Source organism: Bombyx mandarina, chromosome 20, assembly GCF_030267445.1.
Source record: "Bombyx mandarina strain Sakado chromosome 20, ASM3026744v2".
Taxonomy (NCBI): domain Eukaryota; kingdom Metazoa; phylum Arthropoda; class Insecta; order Lepidoptera; family Bombycidae; genus Bombyx; species Bombyx mandarina.
Window position 1 is genome coordinate 3,305,404 of NC_143226.1, and position 26,768 is coordinate 3,332,171.

A 26,768-nucleotide genomic window follows, 5' to 3' on the forward strand; every position below is an offset into this window, starting at 1 on the left:
GGGAGGGGGTCGCTCATTCCCGAACCTGCGGACCGAACGGTAAACAGTCGACGTCGCCCAAAACACGTAATTTCGGAACCTCTCGATCTACTAACGATGCTTTTATACACCTCAAGCACCGGTCATCGTTCTCGTCGTACCCGTCGCTTGCGGCGAAGGGCTCGAGTAAATTAACCCACAGCCCACTGAGTTTCTCGCCGGATCTTAGTGGGTCGCGTTTCCGATCGTGGTAGGATCGAAGCACTGCTCGTGCTGGGGTAGTGTTAGCAACGTCCTCAGATTAGAGCCCCGTGAGGTCACCTACTAATTCGGTGAATCTAGTATAGCCCCTTGACGTTGCTAGAATACGCAGGATGAAAAAACGGGTTCGTAGATACTAGGTCTCGGCATTAGTGAACGATATATGATGCCAATCATGTGGGAACTTGAATAGCACCTACACGAAATGCTGGTTAGGAGTAGAACTGTCGACTACGAGCTTGTTAATTTAGGCTCAAAGCTCTTCGTTGCTAGCTTTAAGTTTAATTAAATCTCCTAATTAAAGGACTAGGCTATTAACAGGCAAATAACCATGCGATGTCTCTGGATGCGAAATTTACAGTGTGTCGATTTCAAAATCTGTATAAAAATAAACTCTCTTTAAAGATGATATCGTTGTGTACTGTATCGCAAAAAGCAAAAGGCGACGTTTAGATTCAGTAGGTATAAATTTAATTCCAATCATAAACGTTGACATCATATTATAACAAATTAGTAAATATTTATTATGTATTTTAATTTTCAATCTCGCCCATCTCTTCCTCCATTGGAGTTTCTTTTGTTCTTCGTCAGCATTGTGGCAAAGATCTAAAAATCAAATTTTCTTATAAATAAAACCCTGAACATATTTAGTAGGTATAGGGCGTCTATCGTTGTAGGTAAGTACTTTTTTTTTATGATTGAGGGTTTACTGGTGGCCCGCAGGCCTTTCCAGTTTCACAAGGACAGGTGGGCGAGCAAGGGCTCAACCAGAAGGGGCGTGAGGATTTGCTAACAGCTACCCGAGGACCTCCAAAGGAGACCTAATAACTCAAGAGTAGCTGCTTCGCAATGAAGTAAGAACGTACAAACGACCAAAATAATGTCGACTCAATCTAGTTTTTTTCTCAGCATTAAATGATGACAAGTTTTACGGCAAAACATGACCGTAAGGTTTCCTAAAGAATTCAATCTACAGTATCTATCTATAAAGGTTCTGCAGAGGTAAGACGTTGAGGACTTCTGTCAGACCTCATTTGCAGAATGACAATTTATCTTTGTGAAAACACGATAAAAAAATTAATCCCAGGGCCCGGCGGTAAGTGATAAAAAGGGCATACTCTTGTAACGATCCAATGTTCAAGCTAGTGGCAATGAATTATTCCGTGTAACCTAGTGCTAACAAACTCTCAGACTAAGCCCTGTGACCTCGCCTCCACATTCGATGAAATTAGTATAACCCCTTAAGGTTACTAGCAGTATGTAGATAAACAAAAAAAGCTCTATTGACAAATTAAAATATTATCCTAAGAGCATTATTTGTGTTTTCTTTGTTCAAGGTTATTTTGTTCGCGGTTATACCTAAATTGTTTAATCTCATATAAATTGAACAGGTTAGGAAAACAAAGGCGCGAAATTGTAATCGCTTAAAAAAAAGGTCATTGATCTCTAAGCGATACTCAAATCACCTCTTGTTCAGAGTCCGTGTGACTGGTAAACGAAGACACGTGAGATCTTGTAACTGATACGGACTCCAGTTGTTTTTCTGTGAAATAAAAGACTAGAATTTACTAAAAATTTTTATCACTGTAATGTCTATAATCTACGTAATATTCGTTGTTGTGTGCAATAATTACTCACCGTACAGAGTAGGTTGGTTTTTTTCCCCTACTTATGCTGATAGCCTTGAGAGGCTATTTCAGCTTCTCCTAGACGTGTAGGTGAGCTCACGGGGCTCAAACCGGAGTGCTGCTAACACTGGCCCTAGCAAGAGCCGTGCTTCGCAGAATCTACCACCGGATCGGAAACGCGACCCACTGAGAAGATCCGGCGAGAAACTCAGTGGGCTGTGTCTGTGGGTTAATTCACTCGTCAAGCCCTTCGCCGCAAGCGACGGGTTCGACGAGGAGTAGCTTGGTAGATTACTTTAGGGTATATGAGCGTCTATTTTAACAAATGTAGCAACTACCTATCTCCTCTAATAATTTAACTATATCTATGGTATATAACGGCATCTTTCAACTTAATTTTCATAAAGTTCATGATATCCGATTTAGTTGAAAATTTGTACACGCATCAAGCACAAATAACGTTAAAACTGTTTTAACACTTTGTCCCATTTTTTTTAAGCTATTGCATAGCTTTTATCGCGGGCTTTGAGCGCGGCGACCGAATCAAGAAATTCCGTAACGAAAATAAAACTTAACACCCCCCACTCCGCCTACCATGTAGCTCACATTAAACTCTCCTTCAACGTCTTTTGTTAATGTTTATAATTATGGTGGTTTTATTTTATTATTGTTTTGATATTAAATTATTATTGTCTAATTATAATTGCATAAGTTGATAAAAAATGCTATGCAATAGCTTTACCGCGGCAATCCCCGAATGCCACACGTGTTGTTTTTTCGTTTTTGGAGACTGTATTTATTCGTTCTAAAATTGTTCATGTATCAAATAAAAAGATCTTAAAGATGACAACGATTTGAGGTGAATAGGATAATTGAAAACAAATTTACCTTTAAGTTTTGTTGGTTCAAGCCGTTCAGGCTGTAATCAAAAGATATACAATAATTTCACACTAATCTAAATTGATCTTAATTCAATACCATCGATAGTTAATTGTAAAATAATATCAACATGTCATGTAATATTTTAGATCACTGAATAAAATTTTACCGCATCAAACTAAAACATGGAATCACAACCTGTGATGTCATATTTCTTTAATCACTGTCTATGTCTAAGTAATCTATGCTTAGCTCATTTTGAGCTAAGGTGACGTCACTTGTACTGGTGGTAGGACGTCTTGTGAGTCCGCACGGGTAGGTACCACCGCCCTGCCTATTTCTGCCGTGAAGCAGTAATGCGTGTCGGTTTGAAGGGTGGGGCAGCCGTTGTAACTCAATACCTTAGAACTCTTATCTCAAGGTGGGTGGCGGTATTTACGTTATAGATGTCTATGGGCTCAGGTAACTATTTAACACCAGGTGGACCGTGAGCTCGTCCACCCATCAAAGCAATAAAAAAATAAGAAAATTGTAATTAAATGTTTTTGTCTATGAAGCAGACGAATATACATTTCGACCTGAAGGCGAATGGAAATTAAACATTTAGAAAAAATAGTTCAAATCACTCAGAAATCTTCCGAGATATGAGTGTTTTATTAAGGATTGGGATAATTAGTCCTTTTCTCAGTCGAGTATTAGTTTACAATCTGTAGGGCGCCTGTGAACATAGGTAATAGCATGAAGTTCAACCTAGATTGAAACTTCCTTACATTTTAATTGTGGCCGGATTACTTTTACGAGATGTTATTATAATTAATCAACACGCTTATATTCTTATTGAATTTCACCGAATTAGATAAACTTACAAAATCAACTAGACTCGGTTTGTAGTACTTGGAGCTGAGTTCCTTCTCACTTGTACCGGCTGGAATATTGGAGCTGGCTGAAAGTAATAAAAAGAGTTAGTATGTTAGGATCCTTGGTGTCGACTCGAAGTTTACCTCACTCGAGGCGAGGTCGTTCCAATCCTCGAAAACATGCGTGATGGTTCAAAAAAATAGCTGACTATTTTAATTTATAAGTAAATCTTAACATTTTTTTTACTTTCAGGTTCAAGATGACTGAGCTACAACTGAGAATTATCGAATGAATCAAAATCGAAGGGTGTCTGTTGGTGACGTCTCAAAATATAGATTAGTTAGATTAATCACTACGCGACTTGTATTCGACTGTACTCTATCATAATTTGTAATATATATTAGTAATATGTAGTAATTTTCCAAATTTTTTTTGTGTTCTCAACTGTACTCTAGTAATACTAATTTTTCAATAGTTTTTTTTCTTTCTTTTACTATCGTGGCTTTGTGTTCTCGACTGTACTCGACTAACACGTTTGTCGCTTCCCCCACACCGACTCCCTATAGTTGACCCGGCGGACCGCGCGTCGCCGCTTCGGACGCGTCCGTCGCGACTGGGAACGCGGATCCGCCGACAGCTTCCTCAACACTTTATGATACAAGCACCGTGACGACGCGTTCGACACCTGTTTTACAGAAAGACAACACGTTTCATTGTCACACGTCATTAAGGATCCTCCCGATCCATTAACGGTGCTTTTAGGTACCACAAGCACCGGTCACCGCCCTCGTCGAACCCGTCGCTTGCGACGAAGGGCTCGACGAGCGAATTAACCCTTATACACAGCCCGTTGAGTTTCTCGCCGGATTTGCTCAGTGGGTCGCGTTTCCGATCCGGTGGTAGATTCTGCGTAGCACTACTCTTGCTAGGGCCAGTGTTAGCAACACTCCGATTTCAGCCCCGTAAGCTCACCTACATGTTAGGACGAAGCTGAAATAGCCTCTCAAGGCTATCAGCATAGGTAGGAAAAAGAAAAAAAAAGTCACATAACTTAGTTATATATGTGACGAGATTCATCGGCAAACGTAGACAAACTTTCCAACTTTATACAAATTCGAGTTTACTTTTACGCTATCGAGAACGTTAAAAAACTCGCACTAAGCACTCTTTGACTATAGTTAGGCTCTTCCGTTGTTTGATAGAATTCGGTGAACAATTCTTTGCAATCACTTGAAACTTTATAATTAACTTTTTTCTGTGACTGTACTAATATTCAATTTAAGTACTATAAGTACAATAATAAATGTTATAAATGTAAAAACGAGTTTCTATTTCTATTTTCTCGTTGAAACGAAGCAAACAGATGAACATGTTTTTTTTCGAGTGATAGTTTTATGTCAAAAGTGACTTAAGTTACCACTTTATCCCGAAAAAACATCACATTCCGATTCCGGGAAACATACACTTTTTCTTGACTACGCGGATAAAGTTGTAAATGAAAACTAGTTTGTTTATGTAACGACTAGCGACCCGCCCTCGCTTCGCTTCGGAAACTGTAATTTATTATTGATTTCTCCACTATTTAATGGATGTTATTATACATAAAAACCTTCCTCTTCAATCACTCTATCTATTAAAAAAAACCGCATCAAAATCCGTTGCATAGTTTTAAAGATTTAAGCATACATAGGGACAGACAGATATAGGGACAGAGAAAGCGGCTTTGTTTTATATTATGTAGTGAAGATCACTTAGCTAATAACCCTCATACCAATTCAACTGGAGCCGGCGCTCATATTTCAGGCCAGAGGTGTTCCTGCGCGTCCTAAATTTCGAGTCGCCAACTTACTACTTACTAATTCGCATTGAACGTCGTCAATCTCATCTTCCATTATGTCCAATTCGTCAGCGTCTTTAGCCGGTATTATCAGCAGCTTTGTCTCGGAGTTGTTGTTACCTTTCAGCAGTAGCTGTGATGAGTTCGGTAATATAAGACGGTGGACGGTCCTAAAATGTATTTCTAATATAATAAAATGTATGAAAATAAAGTCTCTTAAAGTTGATAAAAGAATAGTCAGAATAAAATTTTATTGTGTTGATGCGGTGCTGACAATTTTATTAGATGGCAAAATGCAATTTTATATCAACACATAAGAGTCATGAGATAACTTTTCTGCGGACAATTCCTTCTAAGCAAAATTATTTATTAACTATACTAAAATAAGAGTCATAATGCAAATTTTACCTAGGTATATAGCAGGGGGGTTGAAATAATTCCCCAGTGGTCATATCTTGGCACACCCCATCAAGTAGGACGATGTCTTCCATTAATTCGTTGACGGCAAAAATCTGAAACACCCACAGTTCCAAATCTTTTTTTTTTGGGGCAGGAACGATTGCTGGTTTGAATTCGTCGTGGCCTAAAGGGTAAGACGTCCGGTGCATTCTATGTAGCGATGCACCCGTGTTCGAATCCCGCAGGCGGGTACCAATTTTTCTAATGAAATACGTACTCGACAAATGTTCACGATTGACTTCCGCGGTGAAGGAATAACATCGTGTAATAAAAATCAAACCCGCAAAATTATAATTTGCGTAATTACTGGTGGTAGGACCTCTTGGGAGTCCGCACGTTTAGGTACCGCCACCCTGCCCATTTCTGCCGTGAAGCAGTAATGCGTTTCAGTTTAAAGGGTGGGTAGCCGTTGTAACTATACTTGAGATCATAGAACTTATATCTCAAGGTGGGCGGCGCATTTACGTTGTAGATGTCTATGGGCTCCAGTAACCACTTAACACCAGGTGGGCTGTGAGCTCGTCCACGCATCTAAGCAATAAAAATTTAAAAAATATGTAAATAGGTTCATCCATTATGTGCTTCCAGATATCTTTTCAGCCACATACCATTCTGCTCTAGAATGAACTGTCCTCCATCGTGTTTCCTGAGCGCTATGACTGTCCTTCTTCAAACCAGGCTTATGAAAAGTACTCAGTGGTAGGCAGCGATTTGACTGTGCCCTTAGTATTGCTGATATTCATTAATGGCGGTAAGCGCCTGCCCACAAAGGCAATTAAAAAAAGTTGTAAACCAAATACCTCTACTTTCCCACTACTAACCTTAAAAGCCTTAAGGCAAGGCACAAAAGCGTGCTCGAGCCTCATGCTGAGACGGTCACTCGACCAGCTATGATACGTTGGGACTGTAGGTAGCACCAACATCGCCAATTTGATCCCTATCTCCCTCCACATAGAGGCTTCGAGACTGTAAGACGTTAGCGCTTACAGATTCCATTATAAACTGGTGATGCGAAAGACTTTGTGATGGCCACTTCAACTAACCCCATTATGGGATGTGGAGCCAAAATGAAAGCTTCCTTCACGATGTGCATCTTGATGAAGTATGCTTGGACGGCTGATTCGCATCGCACTGTATAGCTGTAGGGACGATTGGTCAGGACCTTAAAAATAGTTAGTTAGGTATTTGACGAATTGTAGACACAAAGCTATTTTTATTACAGCTTAATGTTTCGTTTAGACCCAGTTTAGGGCCAATGTTGGCGACTCTCTCAGGTCGAGTCAGTGAGCTCAGTTTTAATTAAACATGTATTACTACACGCAAAAATCGAAACAAATACTAAATCAATAATAATCAGTCTTGAACGACCATAGCTTGCCAAACTATTTTAAGGCAGTTTTTACTTGATGAATTCCCCCTTTTCATATTTCCCTACCTACTTAATCGCCGGTAGCCTAAGGTGCTATTTTAATCATTCACGGACCGGTAGGTGAGCTCACGGGCTCAACTTGAGAGTTACGTCACGTAATACCACAATTTGAAACTTGCTTCACCACCTCGAACGAGGAAAATGTAGAGAGGAGATCTTTTTAAAGGAAAACCACATATTTCTTTGAATTTCGTTGTATGAAATCGAGGAGGTTTTGGGTAAATATGTACTGGTGAGGCCTTACAACACAGACTGGCTTACAACGCTTTCACTGGTAAGACCTCTTATGAGTCCGCGCGGGTAGGTACACCACCCTGCCTATTTCTGCCGTGAAGCAGTAATGCGTTTCGGTTTGAAGGGTGGGGCAGCCGTTGTAACTATACTTGAGACCTTAGAACTTATATCTCAAGGTGGGTGGCGCATTTATGTTATAAATGTCTATGGTCTCCAGTAACCACTTAACACCAGGTGGGCTGTGAGCTCGTCCAACCATCTAAGCAATAAATAAAAGTTACAGGTTTCGTCAGACATACCCCTAGCACGCCGACTGCGTTGCCGGAAACAATAAAATCCTGCTTCATCTCCGAGAACTTTAAATCAGTCAGGAATTCGTAATTAGGTATGCTCTCTTTAACGTCCGTGTCCGGAGGTATATACGTAGCTTCTAAAAGGCCTGACACTAATATGTAAATGCCTTTAGGTACTTCCCCTGAAAAAAATTTTTAGGACGTTATCAAATAATCTTCTTCCATTTTTCAGCCCAATTCCTAATTCGGTCTCGCAAGAAAACTCCGAGCCCTTTTCATTATTCTTTGGGTGACTTTTAGTCTTTTGTAGCTTGAGTCTTCAATAACAAAATAAACACCACTTTTAACTATGTTAACATTGAAAGTCCACGTATTGGTGGTACATTAATATTGTCACAGCCGCGTCTTGTGACAGCGAAAGCCAATAAACAAAGTGCGACACTAAAACATAGCCCAATAATGCCGTCTACCAGAAGAAGGACACACTCATACCTTTGCTGGTTTTAGGACCTCTTGTGAGTCCGCACGGGTAGGTACCACCAGTTTGCCTATTTCTGCCGTGAAGCAGTAATGCGTTTCGGTTTGAGGGGTGGGGCAGCCGTTGTAGCTATACTGAGACCTTAGAACTTATATCTCAAGGTGGGCGGCGGCATTTGCGTTGTAGATGTCCATGGGCTCCAGTAACCACTTAACACTAGGAGGGCTGTGAGCTCGTCCACCTACTTAATCAATAAATAAATAAGAAAACATACTCATAGAAGGATCGAGATTTTGCTAGAAATTTTATCGTGCGATTAATTTTCAGAAATCTTTAGCTGCGTTCCAGTCTTGTCACTTAGTGGATGTATGCAAGACTGAGTGACTGCGATAATGTTTCCAACATCAGTGCGTCGTTGAAATAGCCCCTTAGGTTATCAACGATTACGTAGGGAAAAACACAAGTAATGGAGCGAAACAAATGATAAGATAGAAAGCGAAAAGCGGTCCTATGTGTGGGACACACTACTTCTGATATATATATTCCGGTCCTCGTCGAACCCGTCGCTTGCGACGAAGGGCTCGACGAGCGAATTAACCCATAGACACAGCCCACTGAGTTTCTCGCCGGATCTGCTCAGTGGGTCGCGTTTCCGATCCGGTGGTAGATTCTGCGAAGCACAGCTGTTGCTAGGGCCAGTGTTAGCAACACTCCCGGTTTGAGCCCCGTTAGCTCACACGTTAGGGTGAAGCTGAAATAGCCTCTCAAGTCTATCAGCATAAGTAGAAAAAAAAAACTGATATAAAATTGCAATTGTGACTACTAATGAGTACGGAACGACACTTAGTGATCTCGTATCTTGGATTCTGAAAAATGCTAATAAACTATATGGTGTTAGGGCAGATTAAACTAGTTTTTTTTTAATTCGTACCTCTTGAAATGAGTATATCCTCGTTATTGTAATTAATTATTTCGGAATTGTCCAGAAAGAATTCGGCGAGTCTCTCGTTGCCTTGTAACCAGGATACGGCCCTTAGTTGCGTCTAGAGATACCAAAATATGTATATGTATCAAGAGATGAAAGGTTACTTGATTTAAGCTACATTTTTGTAGCTTCACAGGAGAGCGATTTAAAGTTTTTTTTTTTAATATTGTAACAGTAAAACTTCAGCTTTTTGAATGGAGTAAATTTAATTGAAGTTCAATTATAAATTCAATTATAATTAGTAAATGAATAGTTAGTAAATCAGTTGAAAATTTGAGTTAACTTTCACGCTATCGAGAACGTTAAAAGCTCGCACTAACTGGTGGTAGGACCTCTTGTGAGTCCGCACGGGTAGGTACCACCACCCCGCCTATTTCTGCCGTGAAGCAGTAATGCGTTTCGGTTCGAAGGGCGGGGCAGCCGTTGTAACTATACTGAGACCGTAGGACTTATATCTCGAGGTGGGTGGCGCATTTACGTTGTAGACGTCTATGGGCTCCAGTAACTACTTAACATCAGGTGGGCTGTGAGCTCGTCCATCCATCTAAAATCTAAGCAATAGAAAAAGAAAAAAAACTAAGCACGGACACCGGTTTGAAGCAAAGCCACTTCGAGTTAATATCTCAAGGTTGATTTGTCTCCACGATGGCATCCCTAATGGATGTTCTTACATAGGTTTTATTTTTTAAGCATTATCGGCCTACCCTTGAACCTTGGACTAAAACTTACTTCGGGAGCAGAGGGCGCTACCAAACTGCCTCTGTGACGACACTGCTGTACTTTATCTTGTATAGCGTTAACTAGAAGCGTGTATTCCATTTCATCAAGAAACCCTGGTAAACAAAGGAAATTTTACGGTCGTAGTCCACGCAGCCATCTTGCGACGAGTACACGAACCACATAGCATCGTGGTCGTTAGAGCACGGGGAATTCCTTTTTTTTCCTACCTAAGCTGATAGCCTTGAGAGGCAGCGGAACCTTAACTAGTAGGTGAGCTCACGGGGCTCAAACCTGACGACGTTGCTAACACGAACCCTAGCAAGAACCGTGCTTCGCAGAAGCTACTACCGGATCGGAAACGCAACCCACTGAGAAGATCCGGCGAGAAACTCAGTGGGCTGTGTCTGAGGGTTAATTTACTCATCGAACCCTTCGAGCGACGGGTTCGACGAGAACGGTGATCGGTGCTTGAGGTACCTAAAAGCATCGTTAGTGGATCGTTAGGATCAGAAATGACGTGTTTGGGGCGACGTCGACTGCTCCATTCTTTCCGCAGGATCGGGAATGGGGAATTCCTGCGTCGCGAACAAAATTTATGAAAGTAATCGGTAATTTTTGAAGTTATACTTCTTACGCGCGTCTTCTTATACGCGTTATGAAAAATCGATGAGAGTGAAATTTTACGATGCGCGCGCACCGTGACAAAAAATTAACAGAAATGAAGTTGCCCACTAAAGAAAAAATGCTACCAACAAAACAGAAATGGAACCTCTGTTAGTGGCGCATGTTGGCACGCACGCCGCCTCTGTTCACTGTGTATATTTATAATATTTATCCACATGCTTTGAGTTTCTACATTTAAAACACGTGTTTTCATTTTGTTTTCATTATAATACAAGTGCGAATTTTATATGTGCGTCTGAATACTAATTAATATTAGAAAATATTTGTGAAAAAAGTGTGATCATCAACCTTCCTAACTGCTCCAATACAATTGAGGTTAACTATCCGTATGTATTATTTAGTAATATAAATGACAAAATTATTATTTAATATAATTCATACTAAATATTATTAAATTATTAACGTTAAATATTTATTATTAATTATTTAATATAAAAAAGAAGAAATAAATTTAATAAAAATAAAGTAGGTATAACTTCTTACGCGCGTACATAAGTACACGCACCCTTTTTATTTTATTGCACAAAATGGATCAACGACTCCACAGTCGACATTGATATCAGAATCAGAATAGAATTAGTAATTCTACTACTAGATAATTAAACCTTTTATTTCTGAGGTTATTTTCACATATTTTGGAGAAATTTGCTAAAGGATTTTTGAAAAAGAGTACCTTATTAATTAAGTGTGCACAGAATCAAATTCACTCAATGCTAAATTCACAGCAAATTAATTTTAAATGGTTATTTATAAATGTTATTGACTTATTAAAAAGGTTTTACATGCGTTAATAGATAGTCGATCTATCGACGGTTCCCGCTCTAAGGGTTGTTAAGGCGTTCGTATTCTAAAAGCGTTTGCTGACTGCTCTACTGAATCCGTACAAAGGATGAAACGGCGTAATGTATTGATAAATATATATCATTGAATGTGAAAAAGTAATTTATTTTCCGCCTACCCTCTTCTTTTAGCTGCATAGCGTCAAGCAACATAATGTTGAGCGTGGAGGTCGTAGCCTGCCTCGTCTTAACTGTTATCGCGGTCCACGGCCGGTCCCGTTGCAATAGGCCAAGTTGTCGGGTTACAGTTAATCTAAAATGAATTTTAATGCCGAAGTATAAGATTAGTTTACGCTTGGCCATATTTTGTTTTGAGAGCTAATAATTAATTGGGGTTTGTCTCTTAACTATAAAGTCTGAATACTATTTGATTGATGTATTAAAAACCAGCCCGAGTGGGTATCACAGTATGGCCTATTTCTAACATTGAGCCATTACTTATGCGTTTTGGTTTTTATGTTAGGAATAATAGATTATTTAGTCTTAAATTAAGATTTAGTGTCTCGGAGGCCTTTTCTGTTTCCCCAGAACAAGTGGACCAGTGCGAGCCCAGTATGAAAGAGTGGCTTTGCTAACAGCTATTGGAGCGCCTCTGAAGGAGACCTAACGGCTCAACAGTGACTCCTTTGTGAATGAATCTACCAGATCGAAATTGCGGAATTGATCGGATCAGAACTAATGTATGGGTATTTTGGGCCGAAGGAAGAAGCAGCTGTTATTAAATTAAATAATTAATTAAATAGAAATACTCTCATAGCAGATTTAAAAAAAAACACCCTGTATGTTTATAGTATCACTTTAATTGAAAATACGATTTCAGTATTCCTTACAATTAAAAATGTGTTTTCCTTTTTTCTTTCCAACATGCGTAAGAGTAAAATTGTTATGAATCACAACGTTTAGTGGTAGTCTTAGAAACAGATCAATGACCTCGTTGAGATCTAAAGTGTGAGCAGTAATAGGAGATCAAGAATGTGATTCTATTGTATTGCATATCATTATGAAGTGAAAACGTAACATGACACTAAACAGAGAAACAGACAGGATTTAGCATACGAGAGAGTGAGATAGAATACTGAAATTGACTTCTACAGCGTGTGAACAATACATGTTTTATTCGTAAGTACCAGTGATTTACTGGTGGTAGGAGGTCTTTTAAGCCCGCACAGGTAGGTACCACCACCCCGTCTATTTCTACCGTAAAGCAGTGATGCGTTCCGGTTTGAAGGGTAGAGCAACCTTTGTATTGTAATAACTGAGACCTTAGAACTCATGTCTCAAGGTGGCATTTGCGTTGTATGTCTATGGGCTCCAGTAGCCTCTTAACACCAGGCGGGCCATGAGGTTGTCCACTTATCTAAGAAATAAAAAATATGTAAGTTCTTTAAACATACATATGTCATTCTGAACTTTTGGATTTATGTTTTTTTTATTGCTTAGGTTGGTGGACGAGCTCACGGTCCACCTGGTGTTAAGCGGTTACCGAAGCCCATATACATCTACAACGTAAATTCCGCCACCTATCTTGAGATATAAGCTCTAAGATCTCAGTATAGTTACAACAGCTGCTCCACCCTTCAAACAGAAATGCATTACATTACGGCAGAAACAGGCAGGGTGGCGGTACCTACCCGTGCGGACTCACAAGAGGTCCTACCACCAGTAATTACGCAAGCTATAATTTTGCGGGTTTGATTTTTATCACACGGTGTTATTCCTTCACCGTGGAAGTCAATCGTGAACATTTGCTAAGTACGTATTTCATTAGAAAAATTGGTACCCGCCTGCGGGATTCGAACACTGATGCATCGCTGGATACGAATGCACCGGACGTCTTATACTTTAGGCCACGACGACTACAAAACGGGGGAGATTAACACCAACCTGTCGGCTTCCAGTCGACTGTTGAGCGTCTCTTGGATCTGCACATTGTCGACCAGTTGCGGCAGTAAATGACATACCTCTTGCTCGCCAGTTACGAAGCCCTGTTTGGGCAAAGGTAATTCTGATCAAAACTACTTCTACGATTTAATGTCTCGTGTCATTGGTGACGTTACCAATGCTTTACAGTTTTCATGGTCGCAGTACGTGGACACTGATATAATACGATGACAAGGCATTTGTCTGGGTCAAGAATTGCGACTCTTGAAGATGGTTTCGTACGATTTGAGCAAGTGACAGTGTGGTGTCGGCCTGAAACAGCACTAACACGTCTCCTAGCACACAAATAGCGGCTAAGTAATTTGCCAGAAAAGAAAAAAAAGGGAGTAGAGAAACGGCCGCCTCGAAGACTGAAGTTAGAAGAAGAAGATGAAGACTGAAGAGGGAGAAAAGAAGAGACCATGCCATCCCCCACTTCATCAAATCAGCACATATTACAAAATATCAGCAAATTCATCACCCCTGTCTCGTCAGGGAGGAAGAACAGGCCCGGGCAGAGGGGGTTGCGCCGAGGCCCGATTCGCGCTCCCCGTAAGAGGACGCGACGACCCGATGATTGCCAGAGAAGGGGTAGCAGCTTATTCTGAGTGTCGGACTAGCGTACTGAAATGCTTCCCATTTCTACCGCGAATTAGTCAGGCGTTCTGATTTGTGGGAGACCACCTATTGTACATTAAAGTATAGAAATTGACCTCATGTCTGAAGGTGGGTGGCGGAATTTACGTTGCGGCGCCTATAGACTGCGGTAACCAATTCATACCAGATGAATCAGGAGCTCTTTTGATACAGCTACGTATACAAAAAAAAATTCGGTGTGGTTAGTGCGAGTTTTTTACCGTTCTCGATAGCGTAAAAGTTAGCTCATATTTGTACGGAATGGGATCGTTTGCGTACGTTTTCCACTAGGGGCGCTGTTCCAACTGCATACAAAATTGGCTTAACTTTTACGCTATCGAGAACGTTAAGAAACTCGCACTAAGCACACAGATATACCTAATTCAGTTTGTCACCACTCGTCTATATGGGCCGGGAAAACGAAAGCCCACCTTTGCGATCCAGTGGAAGGACAAATAAAATACTTTACCTTTCCAACATCGTAGCCGTAAGCGAGTTGTATGTCAATCATTTTATCAATATACCCCATGATCTTTGGAACGGAAACTCTGAAATCGAAAACAACGAAAACGTGCAGACATTTTATAAAATTGTAGGACGTAATCGCAAAGATCAATCATAGGGCAGCAACGATTAGTACGATTTATATCCCCAGACTTTAGATCAATCGTAGGGTAGTTTGAACCAATATCACGATAAAGGGTTATATCCGCGGACATTAGATCAATCAGTGGGCTGTGTCTGTGGGTTAATTTACTCGCCTAGCCCTTCGTCGCAAGCGACAGGTTCGAAGAAAACGATGACCGGTGCTTGGGGTTCCTAAAAGAACCGTTAGTGGATCGGGAGGATCCGTAATAATAAATCCGCTTTGGGCTTCGTATACGCGTCAATGTAGGCCATATGTAGCTAATGTAGCTACTGATTGCTCCGTCAGGTAGGTACACAAACTAACGAAAACGTGTATTTACGATTACAACTACAAATAAAGGGCACGGGCGCTCATACTTTGCAACAACTATATCATTGATTTCAATTTTAAAAGACGCTTATGTATCCATTATATATGCATATGTCTGAACCCATCTAGGGTATAATTTAGAGTATCTGCCACCGAATCAGAAACGCGACCCACTGAGAAGATCCGGCGAGAAATTCGGTGGGCTGTGTCTGTGGGTTAATTTGCTCGCCGAGAATTAGTGTAAGCTGGTCATTGGTCATCACAACGTGTAGGTTAACGACCAAAGAACGCTATTGAACGTTCTCCGATGAATTCTTTAGACGAGACGCCTACAGGAAGACATGGTGGTCCTATTCTTCTAGGCCTCTCAGCATTAACTCAACTAACAGCGTGACACTAATGCGATCTTTACCTAGCTAACTTGAAGAGTCTAAGGAAACGCAACATCCTTAGTAGCTTTGTGGCGGTTAGCACACTGGAGTTCGAATTGCGCCATTTATCCCAAGACGTCAACGTGTCTATTATGTCTAAAGCTAAATCTGAAAATTGCAATATTTTTTTATTAAATAATCTAGAGCCCATGATTCTGTCCACTCAATTCTGAGTACATCATCGGAGTTCGTTATTTTTAAATTTGTAGTTTACGCGTGACGTCATTTGGGGGCAAAATTTACGATGATCTCACCATATACTGCATACTACCAGTTACACAACCAAACAATACCGCGTTGATATTTTTTACTCCACCCATTCGCTGGTAGCTTTTTTTTTTTTATTGCTTAGATGTGTGGACGAGCTCACAGCCCACCTGGTGTTAAGTGGTTACTGGAGCCCATAGACATCTACAACGCAAATGCGCCACACACCTTGAGATATAAGTTCTAAGGTCTCAGTATAGTCACAACGGCTGCCCCACCCTTCAAACCGAAACGCATTACTGCTTCACGGCAGAAATAAGCGGGGCGGTGGTACCTACCCGTGCGGACTCACAAGAGGTCCTACCACCAGTAAAAACTATGGGACTATTCCAGCTAAGCGCGAACAGGTAGGTGAGCCCACGAGCGCCACCTGTGAGAGTTTGCTAACATTAGCCCTAGCAAGAGCAGATTTTTTATCCTACCTATGCTGATAGCCTAGAGAAGCTATTTCAGCTTCTCCTTGACGTGTAGGTGAGCTCACGCGGCTCAAATCGGAAGTGTTGCTAACACGAACCCTGGCAAGAGCAGTGCTTCGCAGAATCTACCACCGGATCGGAAACGCGACCCACTGAGAAGATCCAGCGAGAAACTCAGTGTTTCTGTGGGTTAATTCACTCGTGGAGCCCTTCGTCGCAAGCGACGGGTTCGACGAGAACGGTGACCGGCAAGAGCAGTGCTTCGCAGAATCTACCATTGGAACGAAATCGCGACCCACTAAGAAGATACAGTTAGAGGGCAGCCACGTTGAAAAATTATATCAAGTCCCAAAAATACAGTAAGACGACAATTATCGGAATTAAAATTGGAACGCATGGGATTTAATAGGTCTCTAGAGGATGCGAACGAATTGATCGGGACCCTAAAGCAATATTAAGTACACAATCTAATATATATCATAATTAGTTTAATGGACTAAACAAGAATATAGTTTTGGCAAGGAAATTTTCTTTCTCTCACTTCTGTAGACATCCATCGCTTCTACTGAGACAATTGAAAATTCCCATTAATTATTATTGCTTCATTTAGGTACAGTGCAAAAACTCATACGTTTATTGTGTTAACAATGATGGGCACCATCACATAAATCGTTTTTTGGTAATGCCCACAATACGCTGATCTATTTGTATGGTTACTCACTAAGATTTTTTTATTTTAAACAGCAAACGTATCCAACTAACCGGCGGTGGCCATGACAATAATGAAAAAATCCAGCTTGTTCCAGTTCGAGTCAAAATATCCATAAATACCGAACCCGAGCATCTTGATTACCATTTCTAAGAAATATATTATGTAGAAGACGCTGGAAATAATCACGCATACAAATGATATAATAACTTTACTGTAATTATTTTAATAGTTTTAAATAAAAATTTTTTATGATTGAAATATTACTGGTGGCCCGAAGGCCTTTCCAGTTTCCAGGACAGGTGGGCGAGCAAAAGCTCAGCCAGGAGGGGTGGGATTTGCTAACAACTGCCCGAGCGCCTCCGAAGGAGCCCTAACAACTCAAGAGCAATTGCTTCGCGAATGAATCTACTACCGGATCGGAATCGCGACTCGCTGAGAAGATCCGGCGAGAAACTCAGCGGGCTGATGGATGGGTTAGGTTGCACGTCGACCTCTTTGTCGAGTTCGACGAGTACGGTTACCGGGGTCCCTAAGCCTGCTCCTGGTATTAGAGCTGAAGGCGTCTAATGCAAAGGTTATTGGATCTGATGGAAGTTTTAAATATGTTGAACGGTCGATTCGTTTTTGTCTGGTTTAGGAAGGTATTGAAAATAGTGACTGACGCCGGTCACATCCGCCCTTGTTCCATTTCTTTTGTTTCTCTTCGAATCCCTGTCAAGTCTCTGTCTTAGTCTATGTCTAGTCGTTGTAAGCCTTATGTCCTGTCAAAGAGGTTTGCACGACACGACACTTGTCTATGACTGGAGAAATTGCTTTACACACACGTTGATGTTTCCTGAATGAGAAGCAAACAGAAGGAGATTAGAGAGAACTCCTAACTTCATATATTCAGTCTTCAGTCTACCCATGACCACGGCGCTTGAAACACGCCGATATTACGGCAATAGATACAGCAGTTAAAGTATATATATATTTTTTATGATTGAAGGATTACTGGTGGCCCGGAGGCCTTTCCAGTTTCACCAGGACAGGTGGGCGAGCAAAGGCTCAGCCAGGAACACGTTAAAGTATAATTATAGGAGTTAAGTCAACGCACTTACAAGTTCAAAATCTTGACGGTATGAATGACAGTGATTGGTACAGGCGGCGGTATGGCTACTTCGCACAAAATCACCGGAGTGTTACACAGTATGACGATGTATATGAACACGTCGAACCACACACTGGAGGCCATCTCGTAGCAAACTTGCCGTCCGTACGTGTGCGGTATTTGGAACGTACTGGTTTCTGTGGCGAGCATATCCACTAATTTTCGACGTAGCCATTCCGCTGGAGGCTTTAGGGAAATAAATAAAGACCCAATAATTTTATGATAAAATAGCCTGTACCCGTCTGCTTCGATGGGCATTTATAATAATATAATAATAATAATAATAAACATTTATTCCAAACATAAATTTACAAAAAATGAAACAAAAATTAAAAGAAAAATAACAAGGCTTGGAAACGGTTACCGGCTCAGCAATGCGTAACAGTACCGATACAATCAGTACTGCGGCGGTGATCTTCCGCCGGCACCTGCGGAGGGACGTGCACACCAGCACCAGACCGACCAATCACTGTCTGAGCTTAGATTAATAACAACAACTACCATAACTACAATAAACACAATGAAATACATATGCAATTATAAAAAAATTACAATTGCAATGCACAATTATAGTACGGAATAATTAAAATTGATATTTTCAAATTTAATTTGCATATTCAAAAGACTTTTAAATTTGCTTTAAAACTTAGTGTTCTAAGTTTACTTTGCTTTAAAATTAACATTATTATTTCTCAACCCCATAAAGATTCTCATCATTAACGCCCCCGCAACTGGTGTAGGGAGTCCAGCACTCATATAAATATTAGCCTATCCATTAAGTACATGTATTTTCTAAATGGATACCAAGTTTCAAGTCAATCGGACATACGGTTCGGTAGTTATAACGGAACATCCGTAAGAACCACTGTAGATTTAAATTAGTATAGATGATATTTATGAGTCGATCACAAAACGTTATTGTCATTTAAATCCATTACCTTTTTATTTATTTATTGATGCACAAAACAAATTACAATCATTACAATACGTATTAGCTAAATCGTATAAGTAGTACCTAGACATAATCTGGATTGCAATCTAAATAGTATGTGCACTCAGCAAAACCATATTAATGTGCATAGCTTTGGCTATTGAAAACACAATTAAAAATCACAAATATTGATTTTTTTTTTTTATTGCTTAGATTGGTGGACGAGCTCACAGCCCACCTGGTGTTAAGTGGTTACTGGAGCCCATAGACATCTACAACGTAAATGCGCCACCCACCTTGAGATATAAGTTCTAAGGTCTCAGTATAGTTACAACGGCTACCCCACCCTTCAAACCGAAACGCATTACTGCTTCACGGCAGAAATAGGCAGGGCGGTGGTACCTACCCGTGCGGACTCACAATAGGTCCTACCACCAGTGATTACGCAAATTATAATTTTGCGGGTTTGATTTTTATTACACGATGTTAATTCCTTCACCGTGGAAGTCAATCGTGAACATTTGTTAAGTACGTATTTCATTCGAAAAATTGGTACCCGCCTGCGAGATTCGAACACCGGTGCATCGCAACAACGAATGCACCGGACGTCTTATCCTTTAGGCCACGACGACTTCAAAACTTCAAATTGATAACTAGCCATTGTTCAATAGGATATCCTTCATACATTTGACAAATCTCCTGTGTCTAGGTTCAAAGATATCAAGGTTACCGTGACATTTAGCCAAATCATTACACTGCCTGATCATTCTTACCATAGGGTTATAGTATGATATGATATGATATGATTATATCTTTACCTTAGGTCTCCACAGCGTCCCTAGCTGCTCCAAATTGACTCTTCCGTCTTCAGAGTCGGCAGCTACCTCCACTGCCTGTATAAGAGTTCTGACTCCATCTTTACTGATTTTACCGTGCTCGTATTGTCTCCAGTAGGATATCTTCATAGCTTTTAACACGCGTTGGTTGGCTTCTCTATAACATCATAAATTTTTAGTGTTACCTATGGTTTTCTGTTTTTTTTGAAGTGAAAACTTCTTTAGAATCGTTGTGATTTCAAACCGGATGCAACGGAAAAAACGACAGGTAAGAGACACAAATACAAAAATGTGTAGGATGAAGCCAGCAAAGAATGAGACAGAAATATACATACTATTTAATACAGCGCCATCTGTGAGATTTTTTAATACTAACGTGTGTATGAAAGCTCTTGTAGTGAATTTTAATTTAGGATTATACGTGAAATTAAAATATCAATTCACAGAGGGCGCTACCTTACAATTATTTACTAATGACAAAATTTTACATATACTTAAGACGTTTAGGATAATTGTATTTTAATTTTGGAAGGTTTCACTTCTACCACGTGTGAATTGCACACATTTTATTTTATTTTTATTTTCTTTCTTAATATTGGTATCTAATTCATCTGCGGTTGTGAAACTATTAAAAGAGCTCTAATCCTGTGAATGTATACCTTGAAAATATGAAATTAGTTCGTGACAGATTCATTCATTCGATAACTGAATACTCCTATTTCATTTTTCAGATTCCAAAGAGCTTTCTAGAGAGAATTTCAAGATTTTATCCATAAGTTGCAAAGCAGTGTGTTTCGTAGCGTATATACACACTTCGCTAAGTAACTGCTTTAAGGCAATTCGATCTATTGATGAGATTCGCATTATCCATTCTAAAAGCGTGAACAGCCAACTTGATAAATTAGGGCAGCCCTAATTGATCGCTTCATACTTATTCAACAAGCCTTAACTACCCTCCCTACCTATAAGACGCCAATGAAACTATGTAGTATATATGAGTCGACTATTATCAAAGCCGGCAATGTGACTTTTAGACAATTAAGTATTGATAAATCAGAAAAACGAATTATTGACTTTGTATTCCATTGGCAGTCACAAAACTCTTCTGAACGACATCTTAGATAAATAACAGGTTAAGTATTAACCTTTATTTAATGCAGGTTTTGAACCGTATCTTTGAAGGAGACGATTATATTCAAATCAATCTGTATTGACATATCAAAAATTTTTTTTTGTCCAAATGCACAGATTGCCACCTTTGATAATAGACGACTGATATGTTACAGTAAATGTACACTCTTGGGAAATGTACACTTTTACCGGTAAATGTGCACATTTGCCAAAAAGTTAGGTATATGTGAACTGAATATAATGTACATGTACATTTCCCGGCTTTGAAATTGTAAATGTTGGTTTTTTTTTATTGCTTAGACGGGTGGACGAGCTCACAGCCCACCTGGTTTTAAGTGGTTACTGGAGCCCATAGACATCTAGAACGTAAAATGCGCCACCCACCTTGAGATATAAGTTCTAGGGTCTCAAGTATAGTTACAACGGCTGCCCCACCCTTCAAACCGAAACGCATTACTGCTTCACGGCAGAAATAGGCAGGGTGGAGGTACCCACCCGCGCGGACTCACAAGAGATCCTACCACCAGTACAATGGTTGAATGCACATTGCCCAAACGAGGAGGCAAATGTGCACATTTACCGGAAAATGTGTACATTTGCCGCAATATCTACTTAACATATATGTGCATACACAACAGGAATTTAAATGCTGTGACATTACTTTTTGATAATTTAAATAAATAAAGACTTAAGACTTATTAAAGACAGATTTTTCGTGTTTACAATTGACATTAAAGTTCTGTAATTTCCTTATTTCTGAGTAGATGTTAATTTCGGCGTTCGTGGGTTTGATTTGTTTTTTTTTAGATCGCGTGAATTTTCAGGCAGCTGCTCTGGAGTTCCGCACATTCACACTTAATACGAATAAAACGAAGAAATGATACGGAACCTCATCATTTCTGCGAATTCCTTCTTTGTCGGCTCGTTCGGTATTTCCCTTTCGCAATCGGGACAGGTCGTGTACCGGTATCCCATGTACGTCTCATCGTCGCTGTCGCCTTCCCGACCAGACATCTGCTGCTGATACGGGTGTTTTATCGTCGTGCCTAATTAAACAAATCTTCTGTGAAATCAACACGTTAACTGCCATGTCACCGGTGCCCTACGCGACGCACTGAAGTAATTACGTCGAATTCTGTTTTCGATCTTCTTACTATAGCGCCGGAATAACTAGTTTACTCTATAAAAGACGAATCCGAAGATACTGAGAATTGCTGAAGTGCATCCAGGCTGCCGTCTACCACATAGGACTCCTTTCAAATCTGCTTTGAATGCAGACTGGTAATCTCGGTGGTAGGGCGTCTTGTGAGTCCGCACAGGTAGGTACCACCACCCTGCCTATTTCTGCCGTGAAGCACTAATGCGTTTCGGTTTGAAGGGTAGAGTGGCCGTTATACTGTAAAAACTGAGAGCTTAGAGCTCATATTTCAAGGTAGGTGGCGGCATTTTTGTTGTAGATGTCTATGGGCACCGGTAACCACTTAACACGGGGTAGACCGTGAGCTCGTCCATTCATTTAAGCAAAATTATGAAACTATGAACAGCCCGACACATCAACCCCACGCCTGGCATATAGCTTAAGACACGTCTCTGTTAAGCATATCGTTAGCATCATTTGCATAGCAAGCTGTATTAATCAATCGACTAACCCGCATGAACAAGGTCCCAATTAGCATCAGCCAGGAACCTGTCCATTTTCAGCATAGAAATGCACCGGTCCCGGGTGACCATTATGCGTTTCACACAATTCGTCATATTGGCTTTCTTGGCCAATGAAATTTCAGTGAGACCAAGCAGCTTTAACACTTTCTGCATCAACGTGGCGTTGATTATAAGCGACAGAATCACCAGACCGGTAGTCTGGATCAAAAATATCTGAAATCATTTAATCGTAATCGTAATAAGGCATATAAACTAACTATACTGAGACCTTAGAACTTATATCTCAAGGTGCGTGGCGCATTTACGTTGTAGATATCTATGGGCTCCAGTAACCACTTAACACCAAGTGGGCTGTGTGTATGTATATATATATATATATATAACTAGTCAGGTTATAAGTATTGTCACACAGTAAAAACTTTTCTTTTAGAGTGCTGGCCACAAAAAAGTTTATTGAATTCGAATTTCGAATTGTTCATGAAAATAAAAATGTATACTTTTAGAATTTTACTCATTTTTAAATATGGAGTGGACGCATAAAGAAGACCGTGTTGCCGTTATTGCGTTGCATCGTTGCGGTTACGCGCCAATTCAAATTTTTTACATACTGAAAAATTTGAATATAGGTAACCAAAAGATTCGTTTATCGTACCATCAAACGATACAATGAAGACTCTCTAGTGTAGATGACAGGTCAAGAAGTGGTCGCCCTCGGTCTGTTAGGACTCCAGCAGTGATAAAAGCTGTGAGCTCGTCCACTCATCTAAGCAATAAATAAAAAAAGGAGAGTAATAGTACCAAAAGGAGAGTAGGTAGGTACTATGCCTGTATGCAGTATAGTACGTATTTCATTAGAAAAATTCGTAACCGCCTGCAGGATCACGATATCACGATTCACGTCATTTCGGATCATCCCGATCCACTAACGATACTTTCAGCTAGGTATGTAGGTACCTCAAGCACCGGTCACCGTCCTCTTCACCGAACCCTTTGTTGTAATTGACGAGTTCGACGAGCGAACCTATAGACACAGCCCACTGAGTTTCTCGCCGGATCTTCTCAGTGGATCGCGTTTCCGATCCGGTGGTAGATTCTTCGAAGCACTGCTCTTGCTAGGGCCAGTGTTAGCAACACTTCCGGTTTGAGCCCCGTGAGCTCACCTACACGTTAAGAAGAGAAGCTGAAATAGCCTCTCAAGGCTATCAGCATAGGTAGGATAAAAAATCTGCTCTTGCTAGGGCTAATGTTAGCAAACTCTCACAGGTGGCGCTCGTGGGCTCACCTACCTGCCCATTGAGTTTCTCGGATCTTCTCAGTGGATCGCGTTTCCGATCCGGTGGTAGATTCTGCGTAGCACTGCTCTTGCTAGGGTTAGTCTTAGCAACGTCGTCAGGTTTGAGCCGTGAGCTCACATAGTTGTTAGGGCTACCTACTAGGTAATCAGGTTAGGTAGGACTTTTTTTTTTTAATTACTACGATTTCGCACAACACGCGACTTCCCAGGAGCGTAGGTATCTACCGTAATAAATGAGGGTTACCTGTAGTATACATTTTTAAGACACGAAGCGGTCATAGGCATACCTACAACATACCTCTCCAGCATCAGCGACGGCCGGCGTTTGTAAGACCGTCAGAGCTAAGCACAAGCACAAAGGTCCTCTCAAGCCTCCCCAAACACAGGCCATGCAGTGCTGCCATGTCATACCGTATCCGATATGGCGTAGTATAGGTGTCATTGCAGAATATACTAGCAGCCTGAAAACAAAATTTTCTTTTAAATTATCTAAAAAAATATTATTCAAAGGGGTATCTTCAAGTCAAGTATCTTCGGAACCTTGCCTAAAGGGATTCCTTTTCATAATATATTTTAGTTATAAAATTATTATTATCATTTAATATTATTAATATTATTTTGTTATTTATTAACGAAAAAGTAAATAACATTATTTTTCATCTTATTAATTACAATTATCTACCATATATAAAAGAGAATACAATATGTTCATATTGTTAACGCGCTGGGGTTCGGGATAACTAAAAAATACTTTTAACGCATAAATCTGTGAACGTTCGAGGTCCAGCTGTCTATGGTCACATACCATCACCACCACATTGATAAATGATGTCTAAATCTTAATTTTCCTGTATCAAGGCTTTTTCACGCTTCAAATTCGTTCGAAAACTACTTCGTAGCTGAAATAATTTACCGAGCACTATGACCTTCGATCAACAAGAAGACTGTGACATAGGTACCCTCTTTTTTTTATTCCAGCTACGTTCGGACAGCTATCCGTTAGAGATTTTGTACAGATTGATACAATCTGTAAGAATTGCTAAAACTGACCCTAACAAGATCACTGTTTCCCTGAACCTACCACCGGATCGGAGTCGCTACCCACTGCGAAAATCCAACCTGAAACTTAGTAAATTAATTAAAAAACACCACCAAATTCACTCACCTCGAACAGTAAACAGTCGTATAAGTCACGAAAATCAGCGAAACTTGTTTCACGCTGATCACGTAGGGCAGTTTCTCGAAGACAACAACCCCTACCATTGTAAAGATAACAGTGTTGGTCGCGTGTGCCATTATTAGCCAAAAATTCGTTACGACTTGTTCGACGTCGCCTGCCACCGCTGACTTCTTAGTGCTCACCAGTATCCCGGTTATGACCGTCGCCAACAAACCGGAGACGTATAAGAACTTCTCGCCAATATAGTAAGTCAAATACGCACCGGCCAACGTCACTGTTACTGCACACAGCATATCATAATACACTATAGACAGGAGTGCTCCTGCAGTCTTTCCCATCACAACTCCCAAGAGTATTCCCCCTCCCGCATACCGGATAAGCAACAACAATATCTGAGACGCATTAGACAAAGCGAACGCCAAATAGCCGTACAGAGCTGTAAATTCGATCATAACCGTCGCATCTCCGACCAGACCCTCGCCTAGAAGCAGTACGCTTATGTATTTCCCTTTGCTCGTTTCCTTCAGCTGTTTGACCACTTCGACAGGATATATCGGTGAGCAAATAACGCCGAATAGTAGAGCCGTCGCGAAGTTCCAGGACGACTCTATCAGGTAATAGGCCATAAAGGCCACTATTAGGGACGTTAATAACGACCCTGGCGCGCTTACGAGCAGTATCTGAGGTAGACTCTTCAAGAACGAGTGCGAATCCACTGAATACGACGTGCAAAACAGTAAAGTGGGCAGATAAATCAGCAGCATCAAGTCTATGTCGATGTAGCAGACATTGACGAGGGGCCTGAAGCTAGGGTAGCGATTCGCGCAGAATCCAACCAAACCGCCCACGAAGAACATTACGACCCTGTGCGGGAAACTCGTCTTCATCCAGTGCATTAGAGTTCTTGCTATGACTCCGACCAATAATGTCGTGAAGATGAACAGTATGCCAAGGTACGATGGATAGGCTAACGTCGGCCGACCTGGATCGTCAAAACGTACCGATTCTTCCGTTATATTTGTATTTTCAACCATGATCAATTTTTTATTTGTGCTATTTATAACGCGTCAACGCCGTGGCCACGTAGATATCGCGATTTGGTTTATGTTGTTATCGATCTCGTATTGAATTTACTATAGTAATTGTTTGTCCGGTTTTTCACTAGATCACGGATGTTTATGGCCTAAAAATAGTAAGTGTAAATAATGCGAGTCTGAACGGACAATTTTAATTATTAGTTTAGGTACATTAATTTACAGTTTCATGAAAATGATATTTAACTAACCACTAACGGATATTTTTCATCGTGTCAAACAAAAATGGTTTCGAGGGGTGAAAGGCTATTTGGTTTAAGCGACATTTATCTTTGTAATTAAAGGCGGTAACGTGGTAAAGGTGGTACTTACCCGTGCGGACTCACAAGAGGTCCTGCCACCAGTGATTACACAAATTACAATTTTGCGGATTTGATTTTTATTACACGATGATAATCCCACACCGTGGAAGTCAATCGTGGAAATTTGTCAAGTACGTATTTCATTAGAAAAATTGGTACCCGCCTGCAGAATTCAAACACCGTTGTATCGCTCAACACGAATGCACCGGACATCTTATCCTTTAGGCCACGACGACTTCCATTCAAATAGCTAAAGAAGTATTTTTTAAGATATTTTGTCCAAAT

The 26,768-nt window shown here is 40.5% G+C and overlaps 1 protein-coding gene across 1 annotated transcript; it reads right to left on the bottom strand.

Annotated features, from left to right (window-relative positions):
- Positions 1-708: 708 nt before the first annotated feature.
- Positions 709-26,160, bottom strand: LOC149500634 (sperm-specific sodium:proton exchanger). Its single transcript, XM_089735788.1, has 23 exons — positions 25,073-26,160; positions 24,206-24,368; positions 22,601-22,826; positions 21,841-21,997; positions 19,803-19,977; positions 18,004-18,239; positions 16,954-17,075; positions 15,490-15,616; positions 14,589-14,667; positions 13,448-13,548; positions 11,683-11,816; positions 10,050-10,153; positions 9,267-9,378; positions 7,864-8,039; positions 6,945-7,063; positions 6,723-6,867; positions 5,851-5,954; positions 5,462-5,612; positions 4,137-4,290; positions 3,614-3,690; positions 2,757-2,787; positions 1,707-1,783; positions 709-846 (listed from the first exon to the last, which is right to left on the bottom strand). Exons 1-23 carry the CDS (start codon positions 26,119-26,121, stop codon positions 781-783), a joined length of 3,885 nt encoding a protein of 1,294 aa, XP_089591914.1. The 5' UTR covers positions 26,122-26,160; the 3' UTR covers positions 709-780.
- Between the last annotated feature and the right edge of the window lie 608 nt (positions 26,161-26,768).

Excerpts from the sequence above, each read along its gene's own strand:
- LOC149500634 (XM_089735788.1), bottom strand. The coding sequence starts at position 26,121 with ATGGTTGAAAATACAAATATAACGGAAGAATCGGTACGTTTTGACGAT. Across the intron at positions 10,154-11,682 it reads TATGCAGCTAAAAGAAGAGG|GGTTTCTTGATGAAATGGAA; the intron begins GTAGGCGGAAAA and ends TTTGTTTACCAG. Across the intron at positions 3,691-4,136 it reads GTGGGGGAAGCGACAAACGT|CCAGCTCCAATATTCCAGCC; the intron begins GTTAGTCGAGTA and ends TATTACTTTCAG.